At 32.7% G+C, this 18,895-nt stretch overlaps 1 protein-coding gene across 1 annotated transcript; it reads left to right on the forward strand.

Moving 5' to 3' along the window:
• Positions 1–8,525: 8,525 nt before the first annotated feature.
• On the forward strand, positions 8,526–12,368 carry LOC126879014 (uncharacterized). Its single transcript, XM_050641891.1, has 2 exons — positions 8,526–8,651; positions 12,026–12,368. Exons 1-2 carry the CDS (start codon positions 8,607–8,609, stop codon positions 12,332–12,334), a joined length of 354 nt encoding a protein of 117 aa, XP_050497848.1. The 5' UTR covers positions 8,526–8,606; the 3' UTR covers positions 12,335–12,368.
• Positions 12,369–18,895: the final 6,527 nt, after the last annotated feature.

Consider the following 18,895-nt stretch of genomic DNA (forward strand, 5'->3'; position numbering starts at 1 on the left):
TTATTAAAGATCCACAAGGAAATAACTATTTGTATAACAAGGGAGGAAAGTGCTACTTTTCCTCCCGAGAATGAAGTTTACTGCCCGACGCGTGGCGGAGGTTTAAAGAATTAAACATACTAAACAACACGTGCAAGTCATTAAAAATTCTGAGAAAGCGAAAGCTTAGTCAAATAAAGAAATATAAGGTATCTCTCAAATATATACCATCCCATTTATGAATTTCGCACCAAATAACATTCCATATAGGTAATCATTGTTTTATTGTTCTTTAATAATACATTAACAAAATAGGTATTTTAAAATCAGTCTTCTTTAACTGACTAATAAAAAGTCCTATTTCTTGGTCTATGAATATTTAACATTCCGCATATGAATTTACACCAAATAACGTTCCAAATACTATGATTGTTTTATTTTTATTTAATAATACAGTAACAAGTATTTTAGAATTAATCTCCTTTTAACAGACTCTAATAAAATCTTATCTTTTTCGGTGTTCGAATATTTAACATTCCGTATATGAATTTGGCACCGAATAACATTCCGTATATGCGTTTGGAACCTCGCCGCCTATTGGTTAATATATGACCGCGTGCTGCAAAGAACCAATAGACAACTCCTAGGTTCCAAATACATATACGGAATGTTTAGATGCCTACCTGCTCCCACCTGCCGCAGTTTCAATATGGTTTAGTCTTTGAGCTAAGTTGACGTAAAATTTTCTTGCGGTATCACGTACCGCATGTCAGTTTTGAAACATTAACAGCGTTAAGTACGTTTCTATGGTTAAAAGCAGTCCAGTGTTTTATTTAGTTATTAGTATGGCAGCAAGTTCATCCAATTATTCTGCCTGGAGTGGAAAGCAGTGGAAACATGAAGCTACCTGAAGTGGAAAGCACCATTTAACTAGTTTTGAGTTACCAACAATTCTTTTGTAATTCAGTTTATAAACGATTTTGTAAGAACCTCCACCATCTTTTAATGTTAGGCATGCGTTCATAACTTTCTTAAAAAAAGAAAGTTTATTTTATTTGTGGCAATATTTTATTCTACAGCAGTGTAAAGACTCATTCCGTAGTTGACGTAAAAAACAAATACAGTGATATATAAGACAAATGTATATTGAAAACAAATGAGAATAGGCAACAGTATGCCATACCGCATGTCAGAGTCTACGTTTTGAAACATCAACGTCATTAATTGTGGGTTGAATAAAAAATCCAGTGTATGTGAATGGGATAACTCTCAATCGAAATTAAAAGAAACTACACCATCTATAAAAACGTGGAGAAAGTTAAACACAGAGTAGCGTCAACCAAGTTAGAATAATTGGTCGCTCACGTTTAGAGCGTATAAGAATAACACAACCTTTTTTTGGCGGAATGAGCCAACTAAAATATGATAGACGTAAGACAAGTCAAAATGTTAATTCACTTAACTATGCAAAATTTATCGAATCAAACTATATTCTTTCCTACGATCTAAAGACATTATTATACGAAAACTGTAAAATAAAACAACCTAGTAAATTTTCTTAAAGAGGAAAAATTACCTTTTCCATATATTGTAAATTAATTAACAATTCTACCTTAATGTAACTTATCGCTTCGTCTTGAGTTGTTGTCTACCGGGTCTCCTTTTTCCATTGATTTTACCCTTCATAATCAGCTGTGATAGCTCGTACTTATCATTTCCAAGTATGTGCCCCAAATATGCTGCTTTTCTCTTTTTATTGGTGGTCAAAAGTTCTCTGTCTCTTCCCATTCTGGCAGCACCATTTCGTTCGTAATTTCATTGGTCCACTGTATTTTAAAAATTCACCTAAACATGTCGTTAATAACCATTAGTAGTTGATGTGACTAATATTACTTACTTAGTTAGTCCTAAGCCTTTCTACTATTAGGTGTAAGGCTGGTGGAGTTGAGTTTGGCATTGTAGTCTCCATGCTTTCCGATCTTGTGTTAGGTTTCTTGCACTTTCCAATGTCAATCCCTTCTTCTTGACTTATTTCCTGATTTCATCTACCCACATAACTCTTGGTATTCCTCGTTTGTTTTTCCCCTGCACTCTCGTTCCAAACACTCGTTTTGTTAGCTTTTCATTCGACATTCTACACACGTGCCCGAACCATCTAAGTTGTCCCTCTATTTTTTCATTGATTGGTTCTAGTTTTAGGTTTTGTCTAATTGTTTCGTTTTGTATTTTGTCTGTCCTCTTTCTGTTTGCTATTTTCCTCAGGAACCTCATTTACATAGCACTGACTCTTGATTTTTATCTCCCCGTTAATGTCCATGTCTCGTTGCTATACATGATTTTTGGTCTAACTACTGGTTTAACGACGGCCTTTTTACTTTCTCCGCTATCTCTTTTTTCCCCAAAAATGTTGTTTTCATAGTGTTAAATAAGCTTCCTGTTCGTCCCATTCTCTCGTTTATTTCCATGTCTTGTTTACCATTTGATTCGATTATTACTTCTAGGTATTTAAAATGTTCCACTTGCTCTAGTTGTTACCCGTCTAATTCTATTGCGGGTGTCTTCCTCGTATTTGAAATTATCATTGTTTTTGTTTTCTCTGTATTAATTTTCATATTATTTATGTTTGATAGTTCTTCTTCTAGGATTTCAAGATTGTTCTGTAAGTCTTCTCTGTTTTCTGCTATCAATACCATGTCGTCTTTCGGTAGTTGAGTCCGTTTCATTTGCCAGTATCCTAATGTTAGTTTTCTCATTCTCCTCTTGGCTTTCTTTATCGCTTCATCCAGTACCACTGAGAATAGCAGTGGACTCAGCACGCATCCCTGTTTGACACCTTGACTTGTAGTAAATTCTCTGGATTCCCCGTTATTGGTTCTTACTGTATTTGTATTATTTTTGTACATATCCTTGTTTACTTCTATTATGTGTCTGTCGATTCCCCTTTCTTTTAGTGTCTTCCATACGTCCTTTCTTCGGGTTCTGTCTAACGCCTTTTCCAGGTCAATGAGGTTCATATGTATCTCTCTATTCTTCTTGATTACCTTCTCACTTACTTGTCTTAATGTGAATATTAGGTCTTGCGTGCTTCTGTCCTTCCTGAATCCACACCGTGTGTTTTCCATAGTTGTTTCTATTTGGGTTTTTATTCTTGTCTCTATTATTCTTGCGAATACCTTTCCAGGGATACTTGATATGATGATACCTCGGTAACTATTACAGTTTCTCTTGTTTCCTTTTTTGTGTATTGGTAATATAATGTCTTTCTTCCAATCCTTGCCGGGTGCTTTGCCCAATTTTATTCTTTCTATTGCTACCTCTAATTCCTCTCTTGTTAAGAGGAAACAGTAGCGATCAACAGGTAGCAAAAACGCGTTCCAAGATTGCGGCTGTAATTTTGAATATTTTGTTGAGATATTTGGCACACGTATTCGTAATATAATAAAGAATGGCGGTACAGAGCCCAATTTGAAAAATATATTAATATGTGGAAATTACTCTGTAATTAAATACAATATTGAAAAAACGAGCCTGTACCGCCATTAAGAAGAACAAAAAAATACACTTTCTTCAAATAAACTTTTTTATCCGATGCCTAGATTTTGTGTCACTTTGGAACTACCAAAATTTTTTATTTCATTAGTAGTTCCAAAATGACACAAAATCTAGGCATCGGATAAAAAAGTTTATTTGAAGAAAGTGTATTTTTATGTTCTTCTTGATGGCGGTACAGGCTCGTTTTTTTAATATTGTATTTAATTACAGAGTAATTTCCACATATTAATATAGTTTTCAAATTGGGCTCTGTACCGCCATTCTTTATTATATTACGAATACGTGTGCCAAATATCTCGAAAAAATATTCAAAATTACAGCCGCAATCTTGAAACGCGTTTTCGCTACCTGTTGATCGCTACTGTGTCCTCTTAAGGATTTCACTTGTTGTTCTTCATTCCTTTCTTGTATCTCCCCTATGTTGTCCGTGTCTGCATGAGTTAGCTCTTTGAAATGTTCTCTCCATCTTTCCATTATTTGTTATTTTTCTGTTAGTACGTTTCCATTCTTTTGTCGTGTGCTCTTTCTTTTGGCTGAGTGGTTTTAATGCGCTGTAGGAGAGTTTTTGGTTTTCCCTATAATTTTTTGTTATTTTTTGTCCAAATCTCTCCCGTGACATTTCCTTTCCTGCTTTCACCGCTATTTTAACCTCTTTCCTTTTTTCTTTATATGCCTCGTAATCTTCCGGGTGTTTTGTGCTTAGGTATCTCTTCTATTTGTTTTTTTTTTCTTTATTTTCTCTCGTGTTTCTTCCGTCCACCATTCCGTTCTCCTTGTGTTAGTATTTGCTATTTTTGCTTTCCCGCAAGTTTCTTCAGCTGCCTTGATTATGCTGGTTTTTAGATATTCCCATTTTCCTTACCTATTTGTATTTTTTGCCCTACCTTTCAGAGTATTATCTAATTTTCCTTGGAATTTCTTCTTATATCTTTCCTCTTTTAATTTGTAACTTTTTATTTTTTCGCTTACTACCTTTCTTCTCTTTTCTTCTTTTTGCTCTGTTGTTCTCATTCTTATTATTACTAGATGGTGGTCACTGCCAATCTCTGAGTCTCTTTCCACTTTTGTATCCTGTACTCTTTTCCATTTGTTGCTGCTTACCAAACAATAATCTATAATTTATTTTTTGTTTCTGCTGTCTTGTACTCTCGTGTATTTTGTCCTTCTTTATGTTTAAATTTTGTATTTGTTATAACTAGCTTGTTCTCCATACATATTTCTATTATTCCTTCACCATTTCTGTTTAGTATTTCTTCTCCGTCTTTTCCCATGCACTCCTCTATTCCGCTGTTGTTGTTTCCGACTTTACCATTTAGATCTCCCATTATAATTGTTTTCTTCACCATTATCAATTTGTATTTGGAGCTCCTCGAAAAATTTATATTTCTCTTCCTTTCTTGCATCTTCATTTACTCCGTAGGCTGTTATTATTGTCCATATTTCTTCGTCCATCAGTTTGATTTTCACCGATAATATTCTCTGGTTAACATATGTTTCTTCGGGTGAAGTCGAGTTCGCTCCGCTTCGTTCAGGTATGTTTTAGAAGGGTACGAATTGGCTCCCGCATGAATGCGGGTAGGCTCTCATATAATCGCGGAAACATTAGACATTGTTACCAAATCGTGTAATATTTATACTGCTTAGGAAATTTACATAGTTATATAGACTTTTTATAAGAAAATTATACTTTTAGACAAATACTTTTAGAGTTTGTTTTAGTTCAACATTGGCATATGTGGCAATTTTAACACAAATTATGGGTGTCGGCCGGTATGAGCTCGACCGTTTTGCGCTCTTAACTGAAATCGGCCGGTTTGCGCTCTACACTCTAATACCCGAAAGTTAAGTTAGGACCAAAGGGTTAGGTCTTCCTCCTTTCCCATAGATATTTCTAGAAAGGTACCTGTTTCTAACAAAAAGAGAAAATTTGAAAGAAGTGACAACGCTGGGTGATATTTTCGACATGTTTAGGTAAAATAAATTTTGTCTATGGGAGCCAATTCGGACTCTACTTTTTTAGTTCAGGTAAAATTCTTACCATTGGGAGCGAACTCGACCCCGTCCGTTTCTTCTATAACGTGTTGTAGTCTATTCGGTGCAATTATTATCCCGACTCCTTCTTTTGCTCTCTCTTTTGTATCCGCTCCTACCCAAAGTATACCATATCCTTTACGTATTTTTTTAACACCTTTTCCTTTAATCTTCGTTTCCATTATTCCTAGTATTTCTATTTTTTGTTTTATCATTTCTTCTACCAGTTCTTCCTCTTCTCCACTGATGCTTCTCACATTCCATGTTCCCATTTTTATCTCTCCTTTTTTCTGTAATCTAGCTTTCCCTTTCTTCTTATTGTCATCCTTGTTTACCTTTGTATCATCTTTTGCCCTATCGCTTTTCCCATTCATTGCCTTGGTCGTTACTGTTGTGGGTACGGTCTCATTATTTTCTATTACTTTTGTGGAGTCCTTTTCCCGATATTTCTGTGAATTTGTATAATTTTCTCATTATTATGGTCCCATTTGCACTCCTTCCCATTAATCTCCAGTTTCATATATCCTATCTTCGTAGTATTACCTTTGTCTTTTTCTTCTTTTCCTTTCTTGTATTTCCCTTTCCTTTCTTGTTAAATCTGATTCTATGTAAATTTCTTGTCCCTGTATATTTTCCAGTTTTCCTTTGTTTTTTAGTACACTTAGCTTATCCGTTAGGTTTTCCATTTCTGTTACAAAGATTTGGTCTCCGATCTTCACCGCTCCTCTCAGTTTGACCTGTAATTTCAGATTTTTTCCTATGAAGTGTTCTACTGACTCGTTTACTGGCTTTCCGTCGTTAGGATACAGTGTTAGGCCTCTTAGTACTATATTATTTCTCCGTCTATCTTTTTCCAATTGTTCTATTCTTTTGTTTGCCATTATTAAACCTTATTCCAATTTTTCGTTTTTTCTTTTAGCTCCTTAATATATTCCATCGTTTCCTTTTGGTCTTTTCGTATGGTTCTGATTTCTGCCATAATTTCATCATTTTTCCAGATAACTTCCCGCTTCATTTTTATCATCTCTTCATTTGTGTTTGCTTTTATTGGGTGTTCGTCTCGTCATGTTACTCTTTTCAAAATACAATTCATCTTCTTTATATTTTTTATTCTTAGATTCTACGTCGCTACTATCTTCATTCCTTCTATTTGTTACCTTTCGCATTGTTCCGCCACTGGCCATTTTAAATGAAATGTTAGATGTTATCCTCAGCATTAATATACAGGGTGTAACAAAAATACAGGTCATCAATTAAATCACATATTCTGGCACCAAAAATAGTTCGAATAAACTTAACTTACCTTAGTACTAATATGCACATAAAAAAAGTTACAGCCCTTTGAAGTTATAAAATAAAAATCGATATTTTCGAATATATCGAAAACTATTAGAGATTTTTTATTGAAAATGGACACGTGGCATTCTTATGGCAGGAACATCTTATAAAAATTTTATGGTGGTTTTGTTCCCTTAAACCCCCCAAACTTTTGTGTGCGTTCCAATTAAATTATTATTGTGGTACTATTAGTTAAATTCAATATTTTTAAAACTTTTTTGGCTTTTAGTATTTTTTGGATAAGGCAGTTTTTATCGAGTTGCGGCTTCTTTTTTAATATGTTTACATAAAATTTTTATGGGGGTTTGGTTCCTTTAAACCCACTAAATGTTTGTGTACGTTCCAATTTTACTGCGATACCATTAGTTAAACACAGTATTTTTAAAACTTTTTTGCCTCTTTGTATTTTTACGATAAGGCACCTTTTATCGAGATGTGGCTTCTTTTTTAATATGGTTCAAAATATACCTACAAATGTAAATCATAAATAAATTTTCATATTAACACAAGTCTCCATAATCGTACTTAACCATATACAAATAGGTGGTGGATTTGGCAAATATTCAAAATATCTCGATAAAAACTCGACTTTTTGAAAAAGTAATAAGAGGCAAAAACGTTTTTAAAACTTTTTTGTAAACACTAAAGTGTTGTAACTTTTTTATGTGCACATTTGTACTAAGGTAAGTTAGGTTTAGTCAAACTATTTTTGGTCCCAGAATATGTGATTAAAGTTAGGACCTGTATTTTTGTTACACCCTGTAAATATTATTATACACATTTTAAGGTTTATTTTTACTTAGCACAAGTACACTTTTTAACTTTAAAGATTATCGATAACGATAGGTCTAAAGAGGAAAAATTACCTTTTCCATATATTGTAAATTAATTAGTACTTATACCTTAATGTAAGATATCGCTTTTTCTTCTTCTAGTGCTTATTCCAATAATGAAAGTTGGCTTCGTTTTCTGAAAAGCGTCTGTGTGTTTAACCCGGAAAAGTCGCGAATGTTTTTCATCCAGTTGTCGTCTACCGGGACCCCTTTTACTGTGATTTTACCCTTCATAATCAGCTGTGATAGCTCGTACTTATCATTTCTAAGTATGTGCCCCAAAATATGTATTTTCAAAATTCTCCTTAACATGTCGTTAATAACCATAGTAGTTGATGTGACTAGTATTAATAAAGAAAATCCACATTTTCATTATTTATTTGTATAGGTATTCATTTTATTTATATACAGAGCTCAGCATCAGTCAAAGAAGATCTATCCGAAAATGGGTGTGCGACAATGGGAATTAGTGGCACAGGAACGACAAACATGGAAGGCAATAGTAAACGCAGCAAAGACTCACGAGGAGTTGTAGCGCCATTGTTTATGATGAGAGTTCAGCCTGATATGAGGTATGGAATAATCGCAAAACTATTAAATTATAATAATGTGTATTAAATATTTGCATAACTATATTATTATATGTTGAATAAGTGAATGCTTTATGCATCTCTTAAATTTTCACCATATCTAACTAAAATAATTTTTATTTTCCGGTGATTTTATTTCATAAAAAATAATCTAGAATGATAAATTAAACTTGTATTAGTAGTTAATTTAGGTTAATGCAAATGCATTGAGAAGAGGGTCGATATTAACTGCTTAATTTTGTTATATAAACTAGTTCAGTATAGCTGTTTTTATTTGTTTAATATGAAGATACTTATTGTTTTAGTCATTCTATTTGGCATAGCCTGGGTAAGTATCCGATATTTTTTTATTTTTTACTTTATCATCCTGCAACTTATTTTCGAATTTAGACACAACTTTTAGAATAATATACTTTTAAAGTAGAATAGACAAATACTATTATACGTTATAGCCACAGAAAAGCAGAATATTCAGAAGTTGGCACAAATCAATGAAACAGAAACGAAAACAGCAAATAATACAGGAATAAAAATTTTTAACCGGAAATTACATAAAAACCAAAAGTATACATTTTTTCTCACAATAAAACACTGAAAAACGTTTGTTTACATTTTTCATCTTTCCAAAGCGCGTCGAATACTATTTCGGCGACTTTAAAACAGTACTTCAGGTTGCAACTCTAAAACCGGAAGTCCTAGGTCAAATTGATCACCTCTAATACTATATTTAGCTTATAAACTCTTATTCGACACCACATTTGTCATTCTATCAGTTTTAATAACGGTGGAGTTATATTCGCGAACAGACAGACGAACGGATAGACAGGCATGAAACAGAAAGTTTATATTTGTTCTTGCTAACACGCGTCGAATAATATATCGCTTACACTATTTTACTCTCCATTCCCCTAACAAAATATTAAAATAAAAACAATCCCAAACAACTGGAACGAATCTGTAACCATTATCCTACACAAGAAATGGGACAAAGCAGATACAAAAACAGATATAAAAACAGAGAGTGGATAACAGAGAAAACAAAAAAAGGGATGTTAGACAAAAAGTTGCAAAATTGAAATGGAGACTTGCCGGACTCAATAGAAGACAAAAAGAAGACCGATGAAACAAAATTCTTATAATCAAGTATTAATTAAAATTATTCAAGAATTTTAGAACAACATTAAAATTCTTATAAATTACAGACCGTGGGAATGTAGACGAGGCTGGAGAAAGCCCCAAATGAGATGGGCAGGTGATACCAAGAACTACGTGGACTCTAGTGGATGACTGTAGCGACAGAGAGAGAAGAATGGAAAAGAATTGGAGAGCCCTATGTCCAAAGATGCGAAGAAGTCTAATTAGATAGGTAGATAGACTATTTTGGCGACTTTAAGGCAAGCCGCACACCAATGAAACATGAAACGAAAAACATGAAACATGAAACGTAAAACACGTTTCATGAAAATTAAACACGGCTAAACAAATCCTGAAGTCCACCTACCAATGAAACGAGTGTGATTCATGCTCATAACACATTTTTATTTTCGGAAAGTTTCATAAATGGCCGGGCGTCTATTTGTTTAGTAGTGTTTTATTTCCATGAAACGTGATTTACGTTTTATGTTTCTTTGATGTGCGGCCTAAAACACTACTTTTGGATAAAACCCTAAAACCGTTGGACCGAAGTCAAATTTATCACCTCTAGTACCATCTTTGTCGACACCTCATTTGTGACGAAGGAATTGTGTTTACAAAGTACCTGGGAGAGAGAGACTTGGATATATAATTCAAGGTTTTCATATGTTTTCAAAATGGGTGAAAACAAAAGTCGGGAAGAGTATGGAAATAATATTTTTTTAGATATGTACTGTTTTTATATAAGGTGTATTTTATATAAAGTAATATCTCGCGAAATATACATCGAATCAAAAAACTGAAAAATGCTTTTTCAATATTTTTCAAAAATCTACCGAATAACACCAAACACGACACGCCCTACACACTGTGGATGTTGGGTGGGGGGTTATTTGAAAATCTTAAATAGGAAACCCACATTTTGTATTGCAAATTCGGATTGCTTACGCAAAAATAAGTAGCCTTTATTCGAGATATTTTTTCGACTTGTGGATAGATGCCGCTATAATCGGAAAAAAACATTTATCCTGATATCCTCGAAAATTATAGAAACGGTCTAATATCTCGAGAAATACACTCCCAAATGAAAATCCCAGAAATACGTGTTTAATATTTTTTTCAAAAATATATCGAATAACAGTAAAAACGACCTATCCACTCCATCCCACGGAGGTGGGGTGGGGATAACGTTAAAATCTTAAATAGGAATCCCCATTTTTTATTGCAGATTTGAATACCTCATAAAAAAGTAAGTAACATTTTTTATTCGAGACATTTTTTAGATTTGTTGATAGATGGCGCTAATAAATCGTATTTTTTCAATTACAGCGCCGTCTATTCACAATTCTAAAAAATGTCTCGAATATAATATTCCTTATTTTTTATGAGGAATCCAAATTTGCAATAAAAAATGTAAGTTCCTATTTAATATTTTAAAGTTACCCCCACCCCACCGCCATAGGATGGATTGGGGATCGTGTTCAGTGTTATTAGATAGGCTTTTGAAAAATATTAAACACCTGTTTTTTGGTTTTTTATTTGGAAGTGTATTTCTCGAATTATTAGACCGTTTCTATAATTTAATTAGCGTATCAAGATAAATCGCTTTATCCGATTATAGCGACATATACCCACAATTCTAAAAAATGTCTCGAATAAATATTCCCTATTTTTCAACGAAGAATACAAATCTGCAATAAAAAATGGGGATTCCTATTTAAGATTTTAAACTTACCCCAATCCCACTTCCAGGGGGTGCAGTGAGGGGGTCGTGTTTGGTATCATTCGGTAGATTTTTGAAAAATATTGAACAGGTATTTTTCAATTTTTCGATCGGATGTTCATCTCGTAAATTATTCGGCCATCCCGCTACTTTTGGGACACCTTGTATATGAAGCGCCAAGATGTCAGGAAATTTCTCGTGTTAAATCGAAACGTCAAAATAAACTATTTTAAACTAAATTGTGGTTAATTCCAAGTAATAATAGTAAATTCTTTTTTTTTTGTAGGTACGTTCTTTTGGCTTTATGCAGCTTCAGCTTAAAGTTATTTCACACATTCAATTTATTTTTCACCAAACAGAAGCTTTTGTATTTAATTATTCTATAACATATCGTCGGTCTAATAGCAAATTGCCTAAGTCCATTTTTTGCGAAAATTGTTTTTTGGTGTCATCTAGTAGTAGACGGTAAAAGCTATCGCCTGACAATTCCCACAATCCGCAAAAACGTTATTTCTCATTCATACAAATATTGCCTATGTCAGTGTTTCGGAAGTTGTTTTGATTCAAAAACGTTAGAATATGTAAGTAAATAAATATATTTTGATTATTATTATTAATATGGATAGAGTATAATAAGTAGAAAGTTTGTGTAAATATTTTGTTTAATTAATTTTGGTCAATTATGTATTGCATGGAGTTAGGCAATTTTCTCTTTTTTTACTTGTGTTCCAAAGTTTTTTGTCTCTCCTGTAAAATTTTCAATTTGCAATTTGCTTATTAGACGGACGATATGCAAAAATAGACCTTAGTGATCTTTTGACATCTTAACAATATTTTTTATTTAGGGTGATAATATATTTAAAGACTTGAAGCTAGCAGTGAACGAATGCGATGCCGGACCTGGTGGTGCAAATGAGGTAAAATTCCCGATGGACCTACAAAAAGCAGCAGCAACAATATCCTGCGTTATGATGAAAAGCGGACTCGTCACTGAAAATGGGGACCCAGTGGCAAGTAATATTAAAAAACTGTTTGGAACAGTAAAAGATGACAACGAAATTGACGCAATGATCCAGAAATGCACCAAAAAAGGAAATACAACTGAAGAGGCAGCTGTGAATATGTTTATGTGTTTGCAAGAAATAAATAGTTAACTGATTAATTAAAAATAAACCTATTTTAGCAGTGTACCGTTTAAATTTTTTTTTGTTCTAATAATAGCCCAGTCATTGAACGGAAAATACGTTGATACCGTATAATTTTAAGGGTCAACTGCGAATTGCATGAAAATTTGACTTTACGTTCTACTTATCATCCACTTCAAAGTTGAACTGGTGCCGTTGATTGCTTTTACTTAGGGGGTGACAGTCACCCCTTCTCGGGGGTGAAAAAACGCTCGTTTAAAATATGTCCGGAGATGGATAAACTGACTAACTCTAAATAACTTTCATTCCTTTTAGAGTTTTTAAGTAAGTACTTTTTGAGTAACTTTTTGAGTTATTTGCGATTGAAATTATTTATTTTTCGACAAAAGAAACAAGTTGTCAGGTGAGTTTTTCGCAAATAACCCAACCCAAAAACTAAGTATTTTTTGGAAAAAAATAGTCTTAAGAGAAATGTAGCATAGAATCAAACAAAAAAAGTTGTGTATTTGTGAAGTCCATAGACTCAGCACAAAAAAGTTGTAGCTCATGAAAGATACCTTTTTATTCGGCAAATTCCAAATCGAATATTTCAAGGTCAAATTATCAAAAAATTAAGCACTTTTAGGGAAAAACCCCATTCAAACCTTTTTAAAGTGTTTGAAAAAAGCTTTATTTTTGTTTTTTTTTTTTATAAATGTTTATAGCATTAAAACTAAGCGAGTTACACTCCAAATAAAGTTGGCCCCCTTTTTTGGTTAAAAAAATCATGAAAATCTCCCCTTGTTTAGCACCTCAAATTAAATTAATTGTTACCGCTTTACATAAAATTTACTTTATTTATCTATTTTTTATATGATCTGTAAATTTCACCGGTTTAAAGTGCTTATCTTTAAAACGATTATAGTTTAAAGGGCTTGAACGAGTCACTAAACACGAGTGTATGCAAATTTCCGAACAGCCATATGTTAACCAATTTTTGTCGTACAAAAAAATAAAATGAAGCTATCATATTTGTTATAAAAGCAAAATCTACATTTTTTGCTATTTGAGGTATTTCGTATCACTAATACTTTTTAAGTTATTTTGAAAAAGAGCACCTTTCCAAAAATTTTAGAAAATAATTATTTTGCTATAAAACCAAGCAAGCAAGCAAGCATAGTGATTTAACCCAGCCTGAGAGACTTGCTCACCCCTAGAGAATGACATTCGGGTGATACAATTCATACAAACCAAATTTCTTCAAAAATAAACACTTCGAATAGGTCAAACTTACAAATCGAATAAACAGTATACATTCATATAAAGTAAAAGGTAAAGCGGTAACGATTGATTTTATTTAGGGTGCTAAGAAGGGAGAGATTTTCACGATTTTTTTAACTAAACAAAGGGGCCAACTTTATTTTGAGCGTAACTCGTTTAGTGTTGTTGCTACAAACTTTTATAAAAAATAAAAATAAAGCTTTTTTAATTGCTTTAAAAAATTTTAATAGGTTTTTCCAGAAAATTGGTTAATTTTTCGTTATTTCACGTTAGAATATTCGATTTGGCATTTGACGAATAAGAACGTATTTTTCATGAGCTGCAACTTTGCTTCTACTGTGTTTATAGAGTTAAACCGGGAGATATTAACAGAAGTTCAACCACGATTTTCTAAGTCTGCCCTTTGCAATACTGGAAGGTTAGAGAAGATACTTACAATTTGTGGAAAAATCCACGGGTTTCCTGTGACATTTTCCTGTGAAAATTAGATTTTAGTGAAAAAAAAATTGGGAGTTGCGATGAATTTTTAAGTCCAGCCATATCCATAGAATAACAGGACACTATCTATTTTATGAAGGAATTTTTTTGGGCAGGACGGTTGCAAAAGGACTAAGGGAGTATACAGAGCATACAAACATGTAATGAAAATAATGAAATTTTCATAATTTTTTAAGTCCTGCCAACTTAATAAATTAATCATATTTATTTCAAAATGACCAAAAATGTTGGCATGACGTCACCTAATGTTTAACTGCACTTGTTTCTTGGAAAATTCTATATAAAATTTTCACTCTGGTTCCGTGATTTTCTAAGTCATAAAATAAATTTTGTTAAATAAATAAATAATTTCAGTAGACATTATTCAAAATGGCAGGACGTTTAGTTACACCTTTTTTACTATATATAGTTAAAAAATTTGTAAGAAAATTCGTGGAAAATTACACGATTTTCTGAGTCATGCCATTTCGCACATATCTCAAGAAAGTTAATATAAATCTATTTTCAAAGAGGCAGGATGGTTGTATAGTTATTTCGTATAAAAAAATTAAATTGTGTGTCTGTAAAATTATTTCAGGGTGTTATACAAACATATTCATATCCCCACAATTTTCTGAGTCATACCATGTCGAGTATGCTTAAAAAAACTAATCTAAAACAGTTTACAAATTGGCAGGATAACCGCAAAGATGAATAATACAAAAAATTAATTTATATATCATTAAAACAATCGTATCCTATTAAATATTATTTTCCTGAATAAGGTCTCAGAATTTTTACACACTTTTCAAATCTAATAGCAAACTGTAACATCTTTATTTTAAGTGATTAGATCATATTGTTATTTAAGTAAACGCAATAAAAGTAAATAAACAATTTTTACAATTTATTGGTTATAGTAGGGAATTTACCTGCCCATTATATTATACAGGGTGTCCAGCAGCTCTCATAACAAATGAAAACTGGAGATTCCTCAGATAATTTTAAGAAAACTTAGCTCAATTCACCTAGTTCAAAAATGCTTCCGTGGAAAGCTAAAGATCTTTAAAGATGGCGTCTTGTAATTCATCATCGTCATAATTCAACCCGGATCTATCCAATGCTGGATATAGGTCTCCCTCAGTCTTCTCCATGCATTTCTGTCCTGTGCTGTCTGCATCAAGTTTCTGTCGATCTGTTTGATGTCATCAGACCATCTGGTTGGCGGACAACCTCTACTACGATATGCTTCGTCTAGAAGAAGCATATCGAAGTCTTGTAATTAGTTTCTTTAAAATAGCTGCAGAACGCTTTTATTTGGAAAAACGAAAACTGGTACACTTATTTATCTTTCAGAGGTCAATTGTCAAATGTCAATTATCAATTGTCAATTTTTAGTACCGGTTATGGGGGTCCGTTTTGGGTACGGAAGCGGATATTTTATCGAATAACTTTTCTGTCTAACTTTTAAGCATTTCTGACACTGGATTATTAAATTCTGGGATAGTTTTGTACTAAAAGGTACTTTTGCTTTAACTTATAAAAATCGATTTGAAAAATTTTTCGTTTTTTGGTTTTTTGAGTTTAAAAGAATTTAGAAAAATTCTATTTAGGAAAAAGGAAAACTGCTACGTTTATTTCTCTTCCAGAGATGAATCGATTTTATCAATTTTGAATTTCTAGTACTGGTCATAGTCTTAGGTAGATCAACGGATATTTTATCTCATAACTTATTGGTCTTTAAATTTTTAGACATTTTTGAGAGTAGAGTATTAAATTATGAGGTATTCTAGTACTAAAAGTTACTCTTGCTTTAAGTCGGCAAATACACCGTTTTTTTTTATTTTTTTAAAAAAATTTTCAAATTCAAATAAAAGGTGTACAATATAAAAATGGGTGGAAATTGCATTTTAGTGCATAACATGCATCCAAAAGTGCATAAACCTGTCAAAATCAGTGTATTAAGGGCAAAATTTTGTTATTTGGGAGGTTTTTGGAGTTACGAATACGCAAGCAGAATCGACCTCCGAATCACCTAGTGCCCAGAGTTGCTGCTAAGGCACGTCTTCTGGAGTTTCGTGGGATATCGGCAATAAATTAAAGAAAACAGATTATTCGAGGGTTTTTGGGATGGCCGAACACGAATATGACATTACAACCGACCCTCGGAGCACCTGGTGCCCAGGGTGATTGATCTCGAATTTAGAGAGTTTTTGGAGGTAGATTCTGATGGCGTATTCATGTTCAGCAACCACAAAACTCCTCGAGTAATCTACTTACATCACTTTAGTGTCTGAAAGCCTCGAAATTTAAGAATATCGCGTGTATATTAGTCACCCCGAGCACTAGGTAAAGATCTGTTCTAATGTGACATTCTTGTTCAGAAACCCCAAAAACCACCTCAGTAATCTGTCTGTATCAATTTACTGCCGAAATTAATATATAAATATGGTACAGAAAATGCTTAACAAATAAAAAGGTACCATAAAATACCATTTTATTATAATACTAAAATACAGGGTGTCCCATTTAAGAAAACTCAGAAAATACTCATTCCGAGTTTCAACCAACCCCGTATACTAAAGTTAAACATTTTGGTACACTATTAATAACTGACAATAGTAGACTATATTAAAAATCGTTTAAATATAAATTAATAGAAGTTTGGATATCAAATCACTAACAATATGTATAGGGTGTGAATGTTCCTACAAAATTAACAAAAAAACGTAATTATATTTCGTACTTTAAACTACCTCGTATAATATTTCAAAACACTATATTTTATTAAAGAGAACATCGAGTAGAATCCAAAAATGTAAAAATATACAGGGTATTCCATTTAAAAAAACATAAATTTGTGTCACCCTGTGAAAACGGGTAGCCCTGTATATTAGAAAATACTGTTAAATCATAGTCCTATCTGTGGCCCATGTTTTACCTAAATAACTTTTTTCGAATATCTTACGACAAACGAGTAATTGGACTTTGTCACACTAATGCCCCACCCTGTATACAAAATAACCATAAAACCATCCTGCCTCTTTGTAAATAGACTTATATTAAGATTCTTGAAACATGTGCAAAATGGCATGACTCAGAATTTTTTTCACGAATTTTCTTACAAATCTAGGACTCCTGCCGTCTTACAAAAACCGTTTAACCTTCCTGCCGAGTACCGAAAAGGTATTGATTGTATTTGAGTATTATAACTTTTTAAAGGCAGGACTAAGAAAATCACGGAATCAGGGTGAAAATTTTCCGCAGAATTTTCCAAGGGACAAGTATACTTAAACATTAGGAGACGTCATGCCAATATTTTTTTTGATCCTTTTGAAATAAATAGGTTTAGTTTATTTAGTTGGCAGGACCTAGAAAATCATGAAAATTTCATTATTTTCCTTACATGTTTGTATACATATATACTCCGTTACCCCGTTTGCAACCCTCCTGCCCAAAAAATTTTCTTCATAAAATCGATAGTATCCTGTCTATCTACGGATATGGCAGGACTTAGAAATTCATCGCAAAACCCTATTTTTATTTTTTGGGAAAATCTAATTTTTACAGGAAAATGTCACAGGAAATTTTTGGATGTTTCCACAGATTGTAAGTACATCGTCTACCCTTCCAGTATTGCAAAAGGCAGGACTTAGAAAATCGTGGCTGAACTTCTGTATAATATCTCCCAGTCTAAGTTCACTAATACATGGTTTTAAGTTACGTTTTTACTAGACATATTTTTAAAATCAAGTATTTACTTTTTGAGATATTTGCCAAAAACCGCCTGAAAACGTTTTTTTTTTGTCGAAAAATCAACATTTTTATTCGCAAATATCTAGATAAGTATTGACTTTCGTGAAAAACTATATAGAATGAAAGTTGCTTAGAATTAGTTAGTTTATCCATTTCAAGGCTAACTTTAAACGCGCGGTTTTTCACAACCGAGAAGGGGTGAATGTCACAACCCAAGTAAATGCAACCAACGGCACAAATTCAACTTTGAAGTGGAGGGTGGAGGACACTTTCCAAATTTTCATGCAATTCGAAGTTGACCCTAAAAATTACACTCCAAAACAATTAAAAAAAAAGTAAAATAAACAGTTTCGTTTTGATTCAAATCGAGTCTCTTGCCATCCTCTGACACCGTGTTTTGTGGTCTACCCCTTATCAAAGAGACTTCGCAAGAAGACTGATCTGAATCAAAACTCACCGAGAAGATGGTGTAAATTATTGTGGTGTAAATATTCAAATATTTACACATGAGAATGATTAGACTGACGTCCAGTGGCGATGTGTGAATTTTTCTAAAGTGTTACCAAAACCAGATGTAAAAATTTTTATTTAAAAAAATTATTTTGAACCTCTCAAATATGTTTTTGTTTATTTGCAAAAATGTTAATAACAGAATTATATAAAGAGGATTTTGTCATTATTCCATTTAAAAAGCGTTTCTCAATGGAAATTAAAGAAAATGAGGACATTCAATCTATCAATTGGGTATTTCTTTGGCAGGTCTTAATCCGCTTCATTGCTGAAAAACTGATATCAACGGATGAACTTGTAGATGAACTTGTAGAAAACTATTAAAAATAGATTTGCCAATTTAAGATTTTCCTGAAATGCATTATCAAGGACTGTCAATTCTCTTATTAACTGTGCTCTGTAAAATTTTTGTCCAAATAGCTTTACAAATCGGTTAAAGGCATCAGGGATTTTTTTTGTGTTTTTTTTTTAAATTGTCACAATCATAATATATTTCCAAACACTCGAGATGCTTTACATTAGAAAACCTATTTTTAAGTTGAATAATCATAGTGTCAACAATTTAAA

The sequence above is a fragment of the Diabrotica virgifera genome, chromosome 1, assembly GCF_917563875.1.
Source record: "Diabrotica virgifera virgifera chromosome 1, PGI_DIABVI_V3a".
In the NCBI taxonomy this organism is placed as follows: Eukaryota; Metazoa; Arthropoda; class Insecta; order Coleoptera; family Chrysomelidae; genus Diabrotica; species Diabrotica virgifera.